Source organism: Aspergillus piperis (genome assembly GCF_003184755.1).
Source record: "Aspergillus piperis CBS 112811 unplaced genomic scaffold BO85scaffold_3, whole genome shotgun sequence".
NCBI classification, from domain to species: Eukaryota; Fungi; Ascomycota; class Eurotiomycetes; order Eurotiales; family Aspergillaceae; genus Aspergillus; species Aspergillus piperis.
This window is the reverse complement of record NW_020291593.1, coordinates 1,156,769-1,173,300: the sequence shown is the minus strand read 5'-3', so window position 1 is coordinate 1,173,300 and position 16,532 is coordinate 1,156,769. Positions and strand designations below refer to the sequence as shown.

General features: G+C 51.7%; 6 protein-coding genes across 6 annotated transcripts; 1 reads left to right on the top strand and 5 right to left on the bottom strand.

The window, feature by feature from the left end:
* Positions 1-79: 79 nt before the first annotated feature.
* BO85DRAFT_390894 (sulfotransferase family protein) lies at positions 80-1,022 on the bottom strand (the record flags this gene model as incomplete). The annotated part of the gene is made up of 2 exons (XM_025656789.1): positions 805-1,022; positions 80-713 (listed from the first exon to the last, which is right to left on the bottom strand). Coding segments are annotated over exons 1-2 (759 nt in total), but the record flags the coding sequence as incomplete, so codon positions are not given.
* Positions 1,023-1,650: 628 nt separating this feature from the next.
* Positions 1,651-2,974, top strand: BO85DRAFT_517363 (uncharacterized protein). The gene is made up of 2 exons (XM_025664900.1): positions 1,651-1,926; positions 1,996-2,974. Exons 1-2 carry the CDS (start codon positions 1,813-1,815, stop codon positions 2,848-2,850), a joined length of 969 nt encoding a protein of 322 aa, XP_025519077.1. The 5' UTR covers positions 1,651-1,812; the 3' UTR covers positions 2,851-2,974.
* Positions 2,975-3,040: 66 nt separating this feature from the next.
* Positions 3,041-3,432, bottom strand: BO85DRAFT_484898 (CFEM domain-containing protein; the record flags this gene model as incomplete). Its single annotated transcript, XM_025663272.1, has 3 exons — positions 3,041-3,075; positions 3,144-3,270; positions 3,358-3,432. 3 exons carry the CDS (start codon positions 3,430-3,432, stop codon positions 3,041-3,043), a joined length of 237 nt encoding a protein of 78 aa, XP_025519076.1.
* Positions 3,433-4,155: 723 nt separating this feature from the next.
* On the bottom strand, positions 4,156-8,927 carry BO85DRAFT_390890 (ABC multidrug transporter). Its single transcript, XM_025656788.1, has 4 exons — positions 8,221-8,927; positions 8,114-8,172; positions 6,697-8,062; positions 4,156-6,650 (listed from the first exon to the last, which is right to left on the bottom strand). Exons 1-4 carry the CDS (start codon positions 8,858-8,860, stop codon positions 4,294-4,296), a joined length of 4,422 nt encoding a protein of 1,473 aa, XP_025519075.1. The 5' UTR covers positions 8,861-8,927; the 3' UTR covers positions 4,156-4,293.
* Positions 8,928-10,219: 1,292 nt separating this feature from the next.
* BO85DRAFT_446327 (putative serine peptidase) lies at positions 10,220-12,545 on the bottom strand. Its single transcript, XM_025659478.1, has 10 exons — positions 12,254-12,545; positions 12,042-12,159; positions 11,835-11,989; positions 11,663-11,785; positions 11,441-11,613; positions 11,307-11,394; positions 11,150-11,255; positions 10,933-11,092; positions 10,672-10,872; positions 10,220-10,610 (listed from the first exon to the last, which is right to left on the bottom strand). The coding sequence occupies exons 1-10, from the start codon at positions 12,491-12,493 to the stop codon at positions 10,394-10,396; spliced, it is 1,581 nt and encodes a 526-aa protein (XP_025519074.1). The 5' UTR covers positions 12,494-12,545; the 3' UTR covers positions 10,220-10,393.
* A 567-nt stretch (positions 12,546-13,112) lies between these two features.
* sey1 (dynamin-like GTPase SEY1) lies at positions 13,113-16,368 on the bottom strand. The gene is made up of 4 exons (XM_025659477.1): positions 15,881-16,368; positions 15,282-15,719; positions 13,477-15,221; positions 13,113-13,420 (listed from the first exon to the last, which is right to left on the bottom strand). Exons 1-4 carry the CDS (start codon positions 15,979-15,981, stop codon positions 13,128-13,130), a joined length of 2,577 nt encoding a protein of 858 aa, XP_025519073.1. The 5' UTR covers positions 15,982-16,368; the 3' UTR covers positions 13,113-13,127.
* Positions 16,369-16,532: the final 164 nt, after the last annotated feature.

Here is a 16,532-nt window from a genome sequence, read left to right as displayed (position 1 = left end):
AACCCTATAAACCAACGCCGCCACCACCACCGGCCCCAACACCCACAACCCAACCCTGTACCCCAACCTCACCATCCCCCTCCACATCACAATCTTGACCTTCTCATCCAACCACTTCTTCTCATTCAAATGCGGAAACGGCACCTCAGGTACCGGCTTGCCCAAGAACTCGCACAACGGCTCCCACCCCTCACTCAACCTGAACTCCAACAACCTCTCAGGCGGTGTCAACCGTCTCACCAACGCATAATGCTCCTTATACTTCTCCCGACTGACACGCTTCGCATCCTCGGGTCCCTTAATCCCCAACCACCCCTCAAACGTCGACTTATGCACCTTCCCCAGCGGGTGCGTGAACCACCGATCAATGGTATATATGATGGTCACGATAGGATCATACGTGTTGGCAATCACGCCGTTCATCCAGCTCTGGTACCACGAGTCGATGTCCCTCTCCACCAGGACTACTTTGGCCTCCGGGTACGCGTTGAGCAACTCCTCCGAGAAGGCGATGGCCGGGGTATCGGATGATATGGCTGCGTAGTCGTGGAGCAGTTGATCGAACTCAGCTCGGCCGTAGAGGGGACCTGGTGCGTTGAAGAACTTTCGGTCGATGGCTTCTTGCCACATGGGGATGGTGCCGAATTTGTCGGACATTAGGTGGATGGAGTGCCAGCAGGGGAGGGAGAGGGTTTCGAGGGCGGAGCACATTGCTATTATTCCTTCTCTTAGTATAGGTTTGCTTTTGGTAATTGTAGGGTGGAATGCTGATTTTTGAGGTGTATGGTACAAATAAGTACTTACAGGCTGTACCGGTGCGGTTGAATCCTAAGCAGAGGACTTGGAGTGGAACGGTGCGCTTCTTGCCTCGTGGGGATTCGCTGTTCACGGGGCGGAAGAGTTCGGGGTGGCGGTCTTGGGGGGTGGACATGGTGTAAACTGATGTATCTTGTATGATTTGCTGTACTTCGTTGATTGGTATGTGTAGGAGAAAGGTATTCGATGTTTGAACTACGATGGCTATGGTGCTGTTGTAGAGACATCTTATAGTCCTTTCATTCACTTGTATCATACTAGCGCTTATTTGTCGGCATTTGGAAGAGTGCATTGATTGGTCTGCTCGTTCATGCATTTAGTCTCATTCACTAGTACTACTAGCCCGTTAGCGCTTAGTTGAGCTGAGCTGGGGCGAGTTGTATTGTGTTATGGACAGTGATAGAGGCAGATATTTAGCTGCAAACATGAGACTATGTTACTTTCAATTCGGTGATAGATAACTAGATTCTGAGAAAGAAGTGAGATATCACCCATAACACACTTCAGCAGGAATATGATGTTCAAAGTGGATATCCACGAGGCAGCTAATCAACACTATACCGATTCGGGTAATTCAGATGTAGGCTCTCACTGCGACAAATGTAGATAACCAAAGGCAATATGACATTTAAAAGACATGTATTACCAGAAATCACTCAAGATATAATGTTCAACAACCTCTACACTTCAGTAATAGACTTTCCAAAGGGGAAACAAGGGCTAATCACCTGCGATAAGATAAACTCCGACGGAGGTACCAGACCGAGGTAGTTTTTCCGAGATCGCCCCAAGATTGAGTCTCCGGCTTACTTTCTTACAAACAAACAACTTTCTCCTTGATTCAGTCTCCTTTTAAAACTCATGCAGGATCCCACTCGTTCATTCTCTTCCTGTTCTCATCTTCTTCTCCATAGTCAAGTCCGGGGAATCCCCGTTCCCACTGTACATTCATCCACATCTACATAATCGCATAATCACATAATAATAAACATCATCATGGCCGACCTCTCCACCCTCCGCGAAGTCATCCTCCCCACACTTTTCTCCTGGAAATCCCTCGCCATTGTCCTCGCCTTACTCAATCTCAAGAACATTCCTTTCTCGTGGCACGTACGTATCCCATACCCCCTTCCCACCCATATCCACCAAATACTAATGAAAGATAATGAATACTAATAGATCCGCCTCCTAACCCACCTCCTCCTCAACCTCCGCCGCTCCCCGACCTCCCCACCCTTCCCAACCTGTCCCCCATCTCCAACCCTCACCAGCAAGAACCAAAAGAACATCCAAACCCACCCAATCTTCCATCCGCACACACTCACCACGCGCACCTCCCTCTGGGAAACCGACTACAACTTCCACAAATCCAACAGCACGTATTTCTCCGATCTGGACATCTCCCGCACAGCCATCGTGACAAGGGTATACACACCGGGTTTGGCGCTCGTGAGCTTGGAATTCGACCACGAGTTGAAGAACGGGAAGGATGAGAATGCCAAGGTCAATGTGGGGAAGAAGGTGTATGTCGCGCTGGGATCGACCTTTACTAGCTTTAAGAGGGAGATTGGGCCGTTGCAGAGGTATCGCGTGTTGAGTCGCGTGGTGGGATGGGATCGGAAGTGGGTTTATGTGTTGTCTGCTTTTGTGGGGATGGGTTCTGGGAATGGGAAGAATGGAGGGAAGGCGAATGGGAAGGTGTTTGCTACGGCTGTGAGTAAGTATGTGGTGAAGAAGGGGTGGGTTACTGTGCCGCCGGAGAGGGTGTTGAGGGCGAGTGGGATGTTGCCGGAGAGGAGTGTTGGTGATGGGGAGGGTGAGGATGGAGTGGTGGTTGAGGAGGAGGAAGAGGGGACGGTGGAGGGGATTGTAGAGGGGGTGGGGGAGGTGTTGAGTAAGGATGACAATAATGCTACAGGACAAGGGGTATCGGATTGGACGTGGGAAATGATCGAAGAGGAGAGGGTTAGAGGGATGAAGATTGTCGAGGGATATGTGGGGTTGGATGAGAAGTTGTTGGCCGAGTGGGAATAGATTATACCTCCTATCCACATCTGCGTTTACACTGCCTTCATATCTCGGGTTATGTATATATAGATACCACCTAAGACGGATAGATGATATAAGTATAGAGAAGATTCATCGTTAATGATCAGTCACGTCATGCATCTCATAAAGCCCTTCTTCATCGTCCCAACCCTCCCTCAAAGCACTGTTCACTCAATCAACCGCAGAGCTGATTCTGGAGATCGATACCAGCTACACAAACTATCCATCAGCCATTTCCACCTACCTCAATACTCCAGTTTCAAGAGGGGAACACATACTCTGCACCTCATCCCCACACCCACTATTATTCAAACAATCCACCACACCCTGCTGGAAACCGGTATTGGTGCAATAGCAGTTAAGATCACCGTCGCCACAGATTGTGCTCGACTCCACACAGTTGCCCTAAGATATCATTAGCAACTAACTCCACACCAAATTTCATATCATTCATTTCCATGACAAGGTCCAGGAACAACAACAACAACATACCAGACAATCCGGGATACTCTGCGCCGCGGCGAACGAGAGAATAGTCGCGATAGGGAAGAGGATGCAGAACTTCATCATGACAGGAATAAGTAAGTAGTAAGTAACTATCTTCGAGGGATAGAATAATAAGGAGGTGGAAGTATCGTGCTGCCACGAGGAAGTGAGGTGATTTATACTTACCCTCAACCCTCAATCCTTCAGGACTCATGATATAATGAATACTTCTACGTTGCTAGGGATGGTCTCCTTGCGTGTGTGTGTCTGTGGGGTAGATCGCATGAATGATATTCAGTGCAAGGGAGTCGAGGGTATAGAAGATCAGTTGGTCGTGTATATTATGTGTGTCTTGATGATCTTTATATCGGTTAGTTACTGACTCTGGGGTGATGTATGTTTAGCTCGGATTGTACATCAAGGACTATGTTTGTACGTCCATAGATGTCTTGGAAGGGCGAATGTGAAGGTACCATACAAAGGTCGGTTTGATACATGGTATGTTATGTAGCAAGTGACATCATGGCATGTTTCAAACCTCTCCATGTAGAAGAACATCCTAAAGGAACGATGGGTACGTCGTGACTTCTTCATTCCATGAGTGACTATCGTCTCCGCAAGGGGCTGCCATCCCGGGTGTTCAGACGCCACCTTCACGAGGCAGCCACTGCGGTCAATGTGAGACATGTGTCAGTCCTTGCAGGTTGGGTCAACTCCTTCAGTGTCTCAGTAGGATAGAATCTGTTGGTGTGAGTGTTAGACGCGTAAGCAGTGGAAAAAAGATGACTATGATGAAATGTAGTTGTAAGTAATGAGGAAATCTATTATGACTGTATCTCTAATCTAAATATATCAACAAGAAATGCACCTATATAAGCACCCCAAAAGTCACCGCAATATAGAACAAAGAAAAAAATTAAAAAGCCACCTGCAGCCGCTAAATCACTGCTTCCGCCACTTCTTCACCCGGAACAAATAATAAAACGCCGCCGCCGCCGCAATCTGCACAACAACATACACCCAAAAGATCCCAAAGTTCCTCCACTTATCACTCGCCACAATGCCCGTCATACTGATATATGCATCCGCCGTGCTCACAGAGCAGTACTCACAACCCGTCGTAGCAATCGGGTTCAGCAAATTCCCCCCAGCAAGCTCCGCATACTGTCCAAGATACTCGCCGCAGGATTGACCCGTTGGGGGGTCAAGAACCGACAGCTCCGACGACGAGCACACCACTTCCCTTCCTGACACTTGTGTAGACACCATGGCCGACGCCCAGTACGTGAATGGGGATGCGCGGTACATGAAGATCCAAAAGCCCGGGAGAGCGGAAGGCGACTGCATGATACCGCAAAAAGTCAAGGACATGGCGAAGAGGAGAGTGACGACGGCACTGGCTGTGACGGTATCGGGCATTGCGGCGATTATCATGTGCGCAAAGGTACTGGTATAGATGAATAATTCAATGCAGAGGATGAGCACGGTGGCTTGTCGGGCGGAGCTTTGAATGCCTACTACGGGGAAATAGTAGCAGGCGAAGACGATGATGCCGAGAACGATTTGGTACGGTATTTCGACGATGATGTTGGCCATTAGGAATGCTTTCCAGCTGTAGGCTTTGCTGGGACGTTCGCGGACTTCGTAGAGGTCCCGTTGAGTGATGAAAAGAGGCATGATCTGCTGTACAAGGGAGGGGAAGATAGAGCACAGCATGAAGATCGAATAGATAACCGTCTGTAATCCTTGGAGAGAGGATTTGGCGTGGTAAAAAGAGAACCCGATGAAAAGGCCGCCAAACACGCCCAGGCCCCATTTCGCCAGCACGTACGAGGGCATGCGCCAGTATTGCTGGAATACTCGGTAGGTGACTTGGTACAACTGGAACCAGAACGGCATGGCAAACTCAGTATGGCTCCATTCAGAGTCCTCTTCGGCAGGTGCGTTCTGCTTCTCGGCATGGATGCGATCGATCTCCACTTGGACATCTTGACTCTCGCTGCTTTGTTTCCATACATCGAACCAGTTCTCTCCTTTAGCATTGGAGCCGTTGTTGACCATCTCGAGCATGTACTCGGCAGGGTTCTCGTCCTCTCCGCAAGGGCGTGGAGCGTCATGGGTCTCAAAGTAATCGAGAAGTGTGCGCGAGTTCTCTCCCACTGGTCCAAAGTAGACAGTCTTACCGCCGCGAGCAAGGAATAACAGCCGATCGAATTGTTGGAACAAAACGGCGCTAGGCTGGTGGATGGTACAGAGAACCGCCTGACCATGGTCGGCTAAGCGGCGCAAAAAGGCACAGATAGCCCAAGAACTCTGCGAATCTAGACCACTTGTAGGCTCGTCCAAGAAGAGGAGAAGTTTTGGTCGCGCAGCCAACTCGACACCGATGGTTAGCAGCTTGCGTTGCTCAACGTTCAAGCCTTCCCCTGGAACTCCGACTACTGCTTCAGCAAAGTCCTCCATCTTCAGCATAGAGATCACTTCTTCGACATAGTCGTACTTTTCCTTGAGGGAGACATTCGGCGGCTGGCGAAGCAGAGCACTGAACTGCAGTGATTCCCGAACAGTGGCTGTCTGAAGATGGAGATCTTGTTGCTGAACATACCCGGTCTTTCGCTGGAAGCTAGCATCCAGCCCTTTGCCGTTGACGAACATGTCACCGGTGATCACTCCCATGGTGGTACGGTGAGCCAGAACATCAAGAAGGGTTGTCTTTCCTGCTCCACTGACGCCCATGAGCGCAGTGAGGGTTCCAGGCTTCACCCAGCCTGATACGTGGTCCAAAAGCCGTCTAGTCTCTCCCTTAATATCGACATCATAACACACATCGCGCCAGGTGAAAATGTCCTGTTGCGGAGCGAGTCCTCCAAGGTTCTCCGATTTTTCCGTACCAGTCGGCTTGATGGTATTCAACTCAACTCCATTCTCAACATCAGCAGACTTTGGGCCCGTAGCACGCGACAAGGCGCGTTTCTGGCTGCGGTGAAAGACCAAGACCTCGGCTGTGCTGGTGGTGGACGAGTTCAGCTCCGTGGCCAGGAAGTAGATCGCCATGAACGCGATCAAGAAAGCAATCAGTATCCCAAAGTTGCGCCACACGTGGCTGTAGTAGTACCTGAAATTGACGGCGATGTAACGATCTCCACTGACGAGCTTCTCGCCGGCAGTTGATCCGGACGTGGAACAAACGAAGGAAGAGCCATTCATGTCAGCGTATGACGGAATAAATGAAGAGCAGGGGAATTCGCGACCGTGGAACTCGTTGGCGACAAGTATTTCAAATGCGTAGTAGATCGGATCTAGCAAGTCAGCAAGAGTCGGAGACAAAAGGAACATGAGACATACTGATGTAGTGAATCCATTCGAACCAGGGGTGCATTGAAGGAACGGGCAGCACAAATCCAGTATAGACGACCAAAGCCAGGATCAAAACTCCTGCCAGCGACATGGCCTGGGAGATGGTTTTCGTGACCGCCGCCATAGTTCGGAAGACCGCACTCATGACAAACATAACAATGAAGGAGATCAGGAAGTAAATAAAGAACTGGGCCGGTTCGCGTCGAAGATTGACCATAAAGTAGAGGATAACGTTGAACGCGACTGCGAGAGCGAACTTTACCGGTATGTCGCTCACCACACCCGCAATAGCCTCTGTTGCTGGATGGTAGAAAGCATAGGAAGCTTGCTTTTCCACAATCGGTCGCTGGGCGTAGAGCGTGTTAATCTCAGACATAGCTGCCAGTGCGTTCAAAAGGACGGCGAAGAAGAGCGCCGCCCCTTTAGAAGTGAAAGAAGCAGTGTCATTAGGAGCGTTGTAGTAAACCGAGCCGATGATCAGGGCCATGATGATCTGTCCACAGACCGTTGATACAGTGGTCTGGATATCCATCCATAGCCGTTGATAGGCGCGTTTCGTGTTCAACTTAATCTGCATGGGTACGCTCAGCAGAAATGGTGACTTGGGTCGCGTGTGTTTAGCCTGCACAGCCCGCTTGCGCTCGTGAAACTCTGTATCGGTAACCTTGTTGCCATGCAAAGGATGCTCTTTTTCATACGAAGCAACCTCGGAAAGCGTCTTCTGATACTCGGGTGACTGACGCCAATAGGCTTCAAAGTCGTCAGGGGTGCGAGGAACACGGCTCTCCATGCCTGCACGTGGCCGGCGTTCCTGAGGGTTGGTAACAGAGGTCAAAAAATCGCCTGTGGTTTGTCTCGGGGGACACTCCCAGCCCTGTCGCTCAAAGAAGGCTTTCGCCTCCGAAGTAGGTCCAAAATAAATTTGGCGGCCCTCGTAGAGTACCGACACCTTATCGAAGATGTCATAGATGCTCTGGCTCGCTTGGTAGATGGCAACTGCATGAGCTGAGCCTGCCAGATCAGCCATCAATCGCAGAGCCTCGACGAATTTCAGCGCCGTGGCCGAGTCGAGACCACGGGTCGAATTATCCCATGCCGCCAAAGGTGCTGCGGCCAAAGTCATTTCGGCAATGCTAACACGCTTGCGCTCTCCTCCTGAGACACCCCTGATAAACTCATTTCCAACCTTGGTGTTGTACGTGTGGCTCAGCCCGAAGACAGCCATGACTACCTTAGTGATATGCTTCGCGTGTTCGTCTCGAGATAACCCTTTGATACGACGCTGTGGGGTGCGCATAGCGGCGGCGAATTCGAGGGTCTGGCCAACGGTGAGGTGAGGGAAGTGCTTGTCCACCTATAACCTAATTAGTGCGTGTAATGCTAGCTCACGACAGCATAGACATACCTCTTGGTTGTAGACCACTTCACCTTTGAACTCCTTGATCATCTGATGTTGAGGGATGCCTGTCTCATGTCAGTAGGTTCACATGTAGATAATGAGAGTGTCTTTACCATTGTAATGTATCACGCTGTCATCATTGACAGTCAAGCCATCAAGTTCACCACAAAGTGACTTGAGAAAAGTACTGCAGCCCGCACCCGGACGACCAAGAACAAGAAGAAGCTCTCCACTCTTCAAAACACCGTTGAACTCATTCAAAATCCGCTTGGGCGGAGAGTGACGATTCCGAAGTGCCTCGCCAATGCGAAAAGGGGCACTGAAGGTCGATGCGACAGTATCCTGGAATTGGACGGCCGCGCCAGTCCCTGAGATGGAAAGGTTCTTGAACACGATGCCTGGTCGAAGATCGAGAGCACCCTGTTGACGAAACTCACCGAGACCATATGCGAGCCACTTTCCGAGATCGAACTTGTCCGTCTGGGGGTCAAGACAGGGGTCATCCTCTCGGATCGTGCCCATAGTATCTGGACGACCAGAGACGGCTGTATGCTGGGTATAGACGCTTGAACGCCGTCTCATGGACTCATGAGTCGCAATCCGAACTAGATTCTGTCTCTCCTCGGGACCAATGAGGGCCACAGAGGGGTGGGATGGGTCTTCTTCATTATGCGTATGCTGTGTGTTAGGTGTGTTTTGGCGTAATAGATGGTCCTCGTCCTGGGACCAGGGGCCGGTCTGATCGGGAGCCATGTCGTAGACGCTAGCCGGCTGTCAAACGGCAGCGATCACGGAGGAATAAAGAGGGATGCGATGATTTTTCTTAATGTTGTTCAAAAAGGAAAACCGCGCTCACGTCCCAGTCATATATGAACAATTTCGCATTCCCCTGGCCGGTATATCGGTCCCCAGGGGGGCCGATGTGGCTTCCATGGTTCAAGGGTACAGAGCTTGAGTCTACAACAAGCCAAGTCGATCTAGGCTGTGCGTATACTCGGATGCGGATCTTAGTATGGACCGGTAAAGTTGTGGAGCAGGGGTCCAGCCTAGCTGGCCATCGGATCTCGCAAGAATAGATGCTGTTGAGGGTGCCTGAAGCACGCCCACCAATGAACGGGGGCCATTGTGGGATGTGTCAGCGGATCTTTGTCTTCAGAGGACCCGATCAGCCACGTTGATCCACAAGTGGATTGCGGATGAGATACAAATCCAGGTGATCCGGCTTCCGAATTGAGCGGATAGCGGAATCTCTGCCTGCTTAACAGCGCTGACTAAGTATCTCCGCTGACTACTCACTGACTGCCTCAGGCTGGCACGGCCCGGATCGTCGTGACTATCGGATGTTAAACTTCGCAGAGGCCGAGCACTATTTAAAACAGGACTTCAGGAGTTCAGTATCCGGATAATGCTGTCGTCAGATCTGGAGGGATCTGCAACGGCTTAGAGTCATGTGAGTATGGACGGTGGATGCTTGCCTTCCCCTACGTCATACCCATTGCGGTAGAAATGTACCAGATCGATTCCCAGGGTTTACTCGGATTCGGCCTGGTACGCTTATTCAGGCAATGAATCCTCCGGATAAAAGTCTGCTAGGCTATCCGGTCACGGTTCACTTATCCCAGCTACTTTAATAGCTATTGATTATTTATGTTCTTATATTTCCAGCGTTCTTGTGAAGATTGAGAACTCTATTTCCTATATATATCATCTCCATACTTTGTCCTAGCCTCCATAAATCTCGAATTGAACATCCATGAATCGTTGAGAGAAACATCTTTTCACATAATATCATATGGGTGACTGAGTCGGTTAGTTCTTATATTTATCTGGTGTTAACGGTTAGCAATTATATATAGTTGTCTACAACTATCATCTATAACTACACGGCTGATACTGACTGTCTCAGGCTACTATGACCTTCACCGTAAATGGCTGGCAGTGACTCCGGTGATATGCATGTCAAGCTGGTCTTTTGAATGAGTGGATGGTTTGGCTATTATCTGGATACTCTAAAGACAGAATGACTCAGTAGAGTCTTCAGGTAAACCCACGTAAAAGAAGGTCTGATGAACTGGGTGTATCTACACACTATACATCCCGACAACCGATATACTTATAAGGTGAGCAATGTCACATTTCCCACATACATAATGTTTTTATTGGTAAAAAAGCCATATACTATTATCTCATCGATTGGCATGACCATACCTACCATCATCATGTCCCATAACACATTCCTTATGTACAGTCCATATATATATTTACCATCAACCACCGTCTCTACCTTCAAGCATAATACTCCTCCACCCACTCCTTAATCTTCTTCACCTCATTATCCACCACCTTTTTTACCCCCTCGTTCGCATAATAATCCGCCATATACAAATCCGAGCAATGGAATCCGCCCGGAATAATCTGCACGGGTTCATTCGCCGTGCTCGCCAGCGGTCCACCAGGCCGGAAAGTGCTCGACACACCGGAGTCGCGCCAGGGGTCGTATTGCCTTCACCAGTTTATTAGCATTGACTTCATCAATTACACTCTACGGAATCTAGGACACCTACCCATTCGTCCAGATCAACCGCGTCGTATTGCGGGTCATGTCCCACCCACCGGTCCAGCTGTTCACCGTGGCAGAGTTCTTACCCTTCGCGCTACCGTACGTGTAGCCGTTCGTTTCGGGGAAGTAGAGCGAGCATTGGCGTTGCCAGTAGGAGGCGCTGACGAGCCGGGGCACAATGGTGGAGGTACCCTCGGGAGCACCGCTGGATTTTCGTTAGTGGGTTCTTCATGTGTTATCGTGGAAGGAGGTAAGTGGTACGCACTCTTGCCAGTAGAAGAAGGGCTCGTTGCAGAGGAACCATTCCCATTGGCGGTCGACGGGATTGCCGACGGATGTATCGGTGTAGATAGGGCTCGAGGCGTTGTAGCTGTCGAAGCAGGCGACGCTCCATTCGTCGGTCCAGTAGCCGTAGCCTGCGCAGTCTGTCACTGGGTTAGACTTGAAGATAGAAAGGGATGAGACAAGGGGTGGTGGCATACAATCAGGGAGAATGGTTGAATTGAACCAGTTTGCGTAGTTGGCCAGGGCCTTTTCGAGGCCGACACCCTCGGGGCCGGGGGTTACTGCCGCGCCGGCTTCGACACCCTGCTTTCATTAGTATAATGCTTTGCTATGGGGCTGTTAGAGGTGGCCTACCTCGACGGCGTCACAGAACTGGAAGAAGGAAGAGTATCCTGTGGCAAAGTCGTTGTCCTGCCAGAGGTACGGTCCGTTGGGGAGGACACTGTTCCTGTCAGAATGGCTTCTCCTATGGACATGGAAGTACTCACGCGGCAAAGTCATCGAAATGCTCAACAGCTCCCAGGCCAAACAATTCCTTGAGTGCCTGCTGCTCCTTGGCAGTTCCGTTCTTTCCAACCTTGTCGACATACTCGGCTACCAGGGACACGTCCTTGCTGCAGTTCTGTGCCATGCCTTGCTGGATGGGGTAGAAGTATTGCCACTGATCTGGTTAGCTGCGAGTAGAGACAAGAAAAGCAAATTACACCCACAAAGTCGTAGATAGCTTCCACAGGGGCACTAGTGGCATGGTAAGCCCAGAACGTTCCAGGCGCGACAGACTCGGTCCAAGCCGTCAAGGCACCGCTGTATGATCCACCGACCATGACCCAGGGCTAGATCGTCAGCACCTATCAAAAGCATAGAGCGGTGAAGGTAACATACAGCATTCTGCGCATTGCTGCGGCTGCTGTTATCGAATTGCAGCTTTACCGTCTCGGCGAAGTAGGTCATGTCCAGAATGGCTTGGTCCAGTGTAAGATACTGAAGAGTTTCGGCATTGAGTACCTCATAAGGTGAGGAATCGCCCCAGTAGCGGTCTGGATTGGGATCAATCAGCTATGTTTCTTCCATGGCAGCGGTGACACTCACGCTCAATGATAATGACGGCACCCTGGATCTCCTGCGCATAGACGCCAGTGAGAGTCTCATTGGTGAGATACCCCTCATAGCCATCGGCAGAGACCTCTCCAGGAGTAAAGAGGACAACCTAGTCTAATCAGCAATGTTCCTCATGTTCACGGGCTCTGCCAACGGCTAGATTCCAATATGGCCGGTCATACGACCAAATGCTAGAGACGCACCGGTGACCCAGGACCACCCCAGTATTCAGTACTCCACCAGTACCGCTGGGAAAACGTTCCCTTGTCTGGATTATGATGGTCCAGCAACTGCTCAAAGTTAGCCTCGCCTGTGGTCGCAGCCGATTTACTCGAAGCTGGCCGAGGGACAGGCTTGGGCACAAGACGAGGGCGAGCAGCCTGAGCCAGAGACGCCCAAGAGAGCGCCAGGGCTGCGGCAGCGACAGCGGAGAAGGAACGCATCGTGAGCTGTCGAAGGGAACTGAGGATCCTACAACCACAGTAGACGAACTGGCACGAGAGAACGGCCAGTGCCGGAGGAAGTGAGCGATTTATGTCTGCGCCGGCGCCATGGCGTGAGCGCAGCAGGAACTCCGCTCCTGCTAGGCGATACTACCTTACTCCAATGCATAGATTAAACCAGGCACGGCATGAGGAGTGCGGCAGAGACAAATCCTGAGCGTGACTGCAGAATTGATTGTTGTGCACCGTCGGAGAGCGTCGGGGCAGCCGGACGGGGTGGAGCCTGCAGATGACATCGTCAGAAGATAAATGGATGAGATGCTGATGGAGGCGAGCACATTGGAGGCTAGACTAGACACTTTAGCCTTTTGTAGTGCCGGCGCCGCGGGGAGTCCGGCTGCAGTGCCATCGGAGGTGCGCCTGCAGGAACGCGTGATAACGAAGGTTGAGAGAGATAGCAGGATTGCGATTGCGAGATAACGCGGAGACGTTGATTAATATCCACAACGGCAATGGCATGATATGGGAATCAAATGGAATGCGGGATGCTATGCTAAACGGTGCATTTGGATGCAGTATCTATAAATGAAGAATACATTTGAATACAAGTAATAAATAACCCCATCTATCTCTCTCACAAGTCACCATCCTCATCCTCGGCCGTCGTCTTTCCCTGCTTGTTAAGGCGCGACATCTCCACCTGCTCCCCCCGGCCAGCACCGCCGGCCGTCGACATCGCAATCGCCTGTCGTCCCGTATCCGAAGACTCGAGAAACTCGCGCAGTCGCTTCTTGCCCTCCACGAGCGCCTGGTTCGACGCAGCCTCCGTCATCTTCATGATCGGTCCCCACAGATTGAGCTGGTACGTCACGTACCCTGCAACGAGGCACACAAACAAGAGGAAGAAGTAGGCGGGGTTACGGAGAACTGTGCACAATTAGCCATGGTCAATCACACTCCGAAATTCATAAAGCAAAACTTACCAGCAACTATTTCGTTCCAGCCAAGCGCCAGAAGAATACCATAAAAGTACAGGGGCACCTGCGTCATGCCGCCAATGGCGCTGCGCTTGGCCTCCACATACACTCCATCCGCAGCCTTCTTGAACCGCACTGTCAGCTCCTGTCGCTTAGACTCGCTAAGGATTGTCATCTCCTCTTCCAAGCTCTTTCCCTCCTCTTCGTCGACTCCGCCGATCGGCGGCAGGTCCTCCTCATCGGCCGCAGTCGCAGAGCTGGGCGTGTGCCCAACCCAGCGATCCAGTGGCGGCGGTGCAGACGTCTCCGCCAGTCGGAAACGTGATAGAAGGGGAATCAGGGTTAATGTTGACTCGCGCGCCCGCGTGTAGATGCCCTCAATGTCATCGGTTGGCCGCCAGATTCGGGGCACACCGGCGTCATCGTAACGGAACTTGTCTTCGAAGTTCTCGCGCAACTTCAGTAGCAGATTGCCCTCGACCATTTCTTCGTCAATCTTCGCACGCAAAACACCCCAAGACTTACGGCGCAACCGCCACAGGCCAACATCCACCTCCTCTAGGCTGGCATCGAAGCTACTGGCGCGGTCGGTGAATCTGCGCTCCGCATCCAGCACGGTCTCCACGAACACATTCCATACTCGGTCCCAGAATTTCTTCTCCGTAGGCTTTTCCCCCTCCTCCGGAGCGCCACCCCCGGCCCGTCCGGACCCAAGGGCATTGAACTCGAGACCAACGGACTCGCCCAGGCGGGACTGCACCCAACGCTCGACCCGGCTGGCCAGTCGTCGCATCTCCTCACGACGCAGGCGTGCGCTCACTTCCGCCAGCTCCTTCTCATACAACGCCAGTTGCTGCTGAGAGTCACTCCAGGCGGCACCCTCGACGGCAGTTTCGTGCGCAACCTCCTTGAACTTCTGTACGGCCTTGGTCGCTTCCTCGTTCACAATTTCGGCAAAGTCATAACCGGTCCCCTTCTTCTGGCCGGCCTTGACAGCGCCCGACACAGCGTCGCTGAACTCGGTGATACCAGACTTATGGGTCGCATCCAGCTGGCCCTGGAAAAGAGCCTTCAAACGTGTATCAATCTTGCTCTCGAGCTCGGCCCGTTTGCGCTGGTAAACTCCTTTGTGGTAGCGACTGGCTTCCGTTTCGAAGCTCTTGAAGGCTTTGGACCGCGAGGCCCGCATCGCCGCTCCCAAGCCGCCAAGGATCTCCGGTTCCCCGAGGCGAGCCGCCTGCGACTGCTTGTCCTCAAAGGGAACGATCGCATCGTCAAATGCAACCATAACCTCCCGCAAAATTTCGTCACAGCGGAACTGTGCAAGCAGTTCCTGCTGAGTAGGGAGGTCGAGATCTTTGTTGTTCACAATCTGGTCCCAGATTCCCTCCGCATAGTGAGAAAAGCCATCCGCGGGAATGCGACGGTGGTACTCCGGGAGGAAAACGCCTCCATCGGAAAACTCGCCCTTGCGCGCATCCAAACTGGGGTCCTTCTGTCCTTCACGGAAACGGAGGCTCAGCTTCTTTGTCTCCGCAACAAACTGTTCTGGCTGGTAGCTTTTGTGGGGGAGGCCGTAGAATTGGAAGTCAAAGTAATCATGGACTGAAGAATGTTCCAAACCGGCAGGCTTAGAGATCGAATCCCATAGGCGCGACATATCCTCCATCAGTGTCCGCTGCAGGTTCTGGAGAGGCGTGTTGCCGACAAAGTCACGAATGACGAAGAAGAGTAGAGAACGGTGGCTGGTACTATAGGTCAAGGGTCAGCAGAAAGCACAAGCAACACGTAGAACAATGTGCGAAACGTACGCCCTATCTTTCAGGAACAGCTGCATGTTGACTTCAAAAACAGTCTTCAACAAGCCCATGTTGGCACCCTGATACAATCCAACCTGATGCTCCCAGATATTGACAATGAGGACCTCACTCGTCGCAAGCGCAAACAGTGCGCTCTTGCGCTCAAAGTCCTGGTCCTCTCCACGCTCGCGACCATCGGTACCCTCAACATCCATGACCAAGATGTTGTCGGACATTGATCCGTCGCCGCCATTCTTATTCTTGGACATCCAGATACCCTTGGTAGTTTGACGGCGTTCCAACTCGGACATCACGGAGAACTGGGTACCGAACAGATGGTTGAGTAGGGTCGACTTTCCCGTCGACTGGGAGCCGAAGACGGATATGAGGTGATAATTGAAGCCGGCTGGTGTGACATCCTCCAGAGTGAGATATTTGGACAGATTGGCACTGGAATAGTTGTTGTTAGCTGATGCGCCGCTCCAAAGCCCCTGAACAGGTGATGCGGATGACGGAAAGTCGCATTCTGAATTGAACCCCTGAGACTTAACCCAGACGTAACAGACAACGACCGTCGTATTGGAACTCATAGACATGAGGAAAGGACCTACTTGAACTCCTTGTTTTCGTCGATGACCTGCACCCCGTGTTCATATGCTGTCTTGTCGCTGCTGCCGTTGCCAATGGCGGCAAAGTGGCCATTGGTTGCCATGACGGAAGACGTCAGTTGCACTGCTGCCGCAGAGTAGTCTTAAAGCGTAGGTTTCGTGCTGGTGAATGAGTATGGGATATGGATAGTTGTTCTGTTTTCCGGGGGTGGGATGAGACAACGACGGGGAGCGCCGCTGGAACAACGTCAGATGCGGAGAGCGTGGCGAAAGTAAAAGGGTAGGTGCAAGTAGGTGCGGGATGTGAAGGTAAGGGGAGAAGGAGAAGAGTCGAGACGGATGAGGTCAAGAGAGGATCACCATGGGAGACGGGCAATCACAAGACGATAATGGGATCCACACCGAGGTCTGGTGGAAAGCGAGTGTGAGAGAGGAGAGCTGGAAGAAGCCGGGCAGGAAGGAGGGCAGGAGGGCTTCTAGTCCGGGCGGTGGTCACTCTGGCCAGCCTCAGGAGTTGATCCCCCGTTGCGTTGCCAGCCAGTCTGCTGGTCGCCTGAGCCTCCAGGCCGCGATCGTCTGATCCCGCGTTAAACCGTTTTAGGCTATTGAGAGTCCGTGATCTGGGCAACCGGATCGGGATAATTACTTTGTAGTG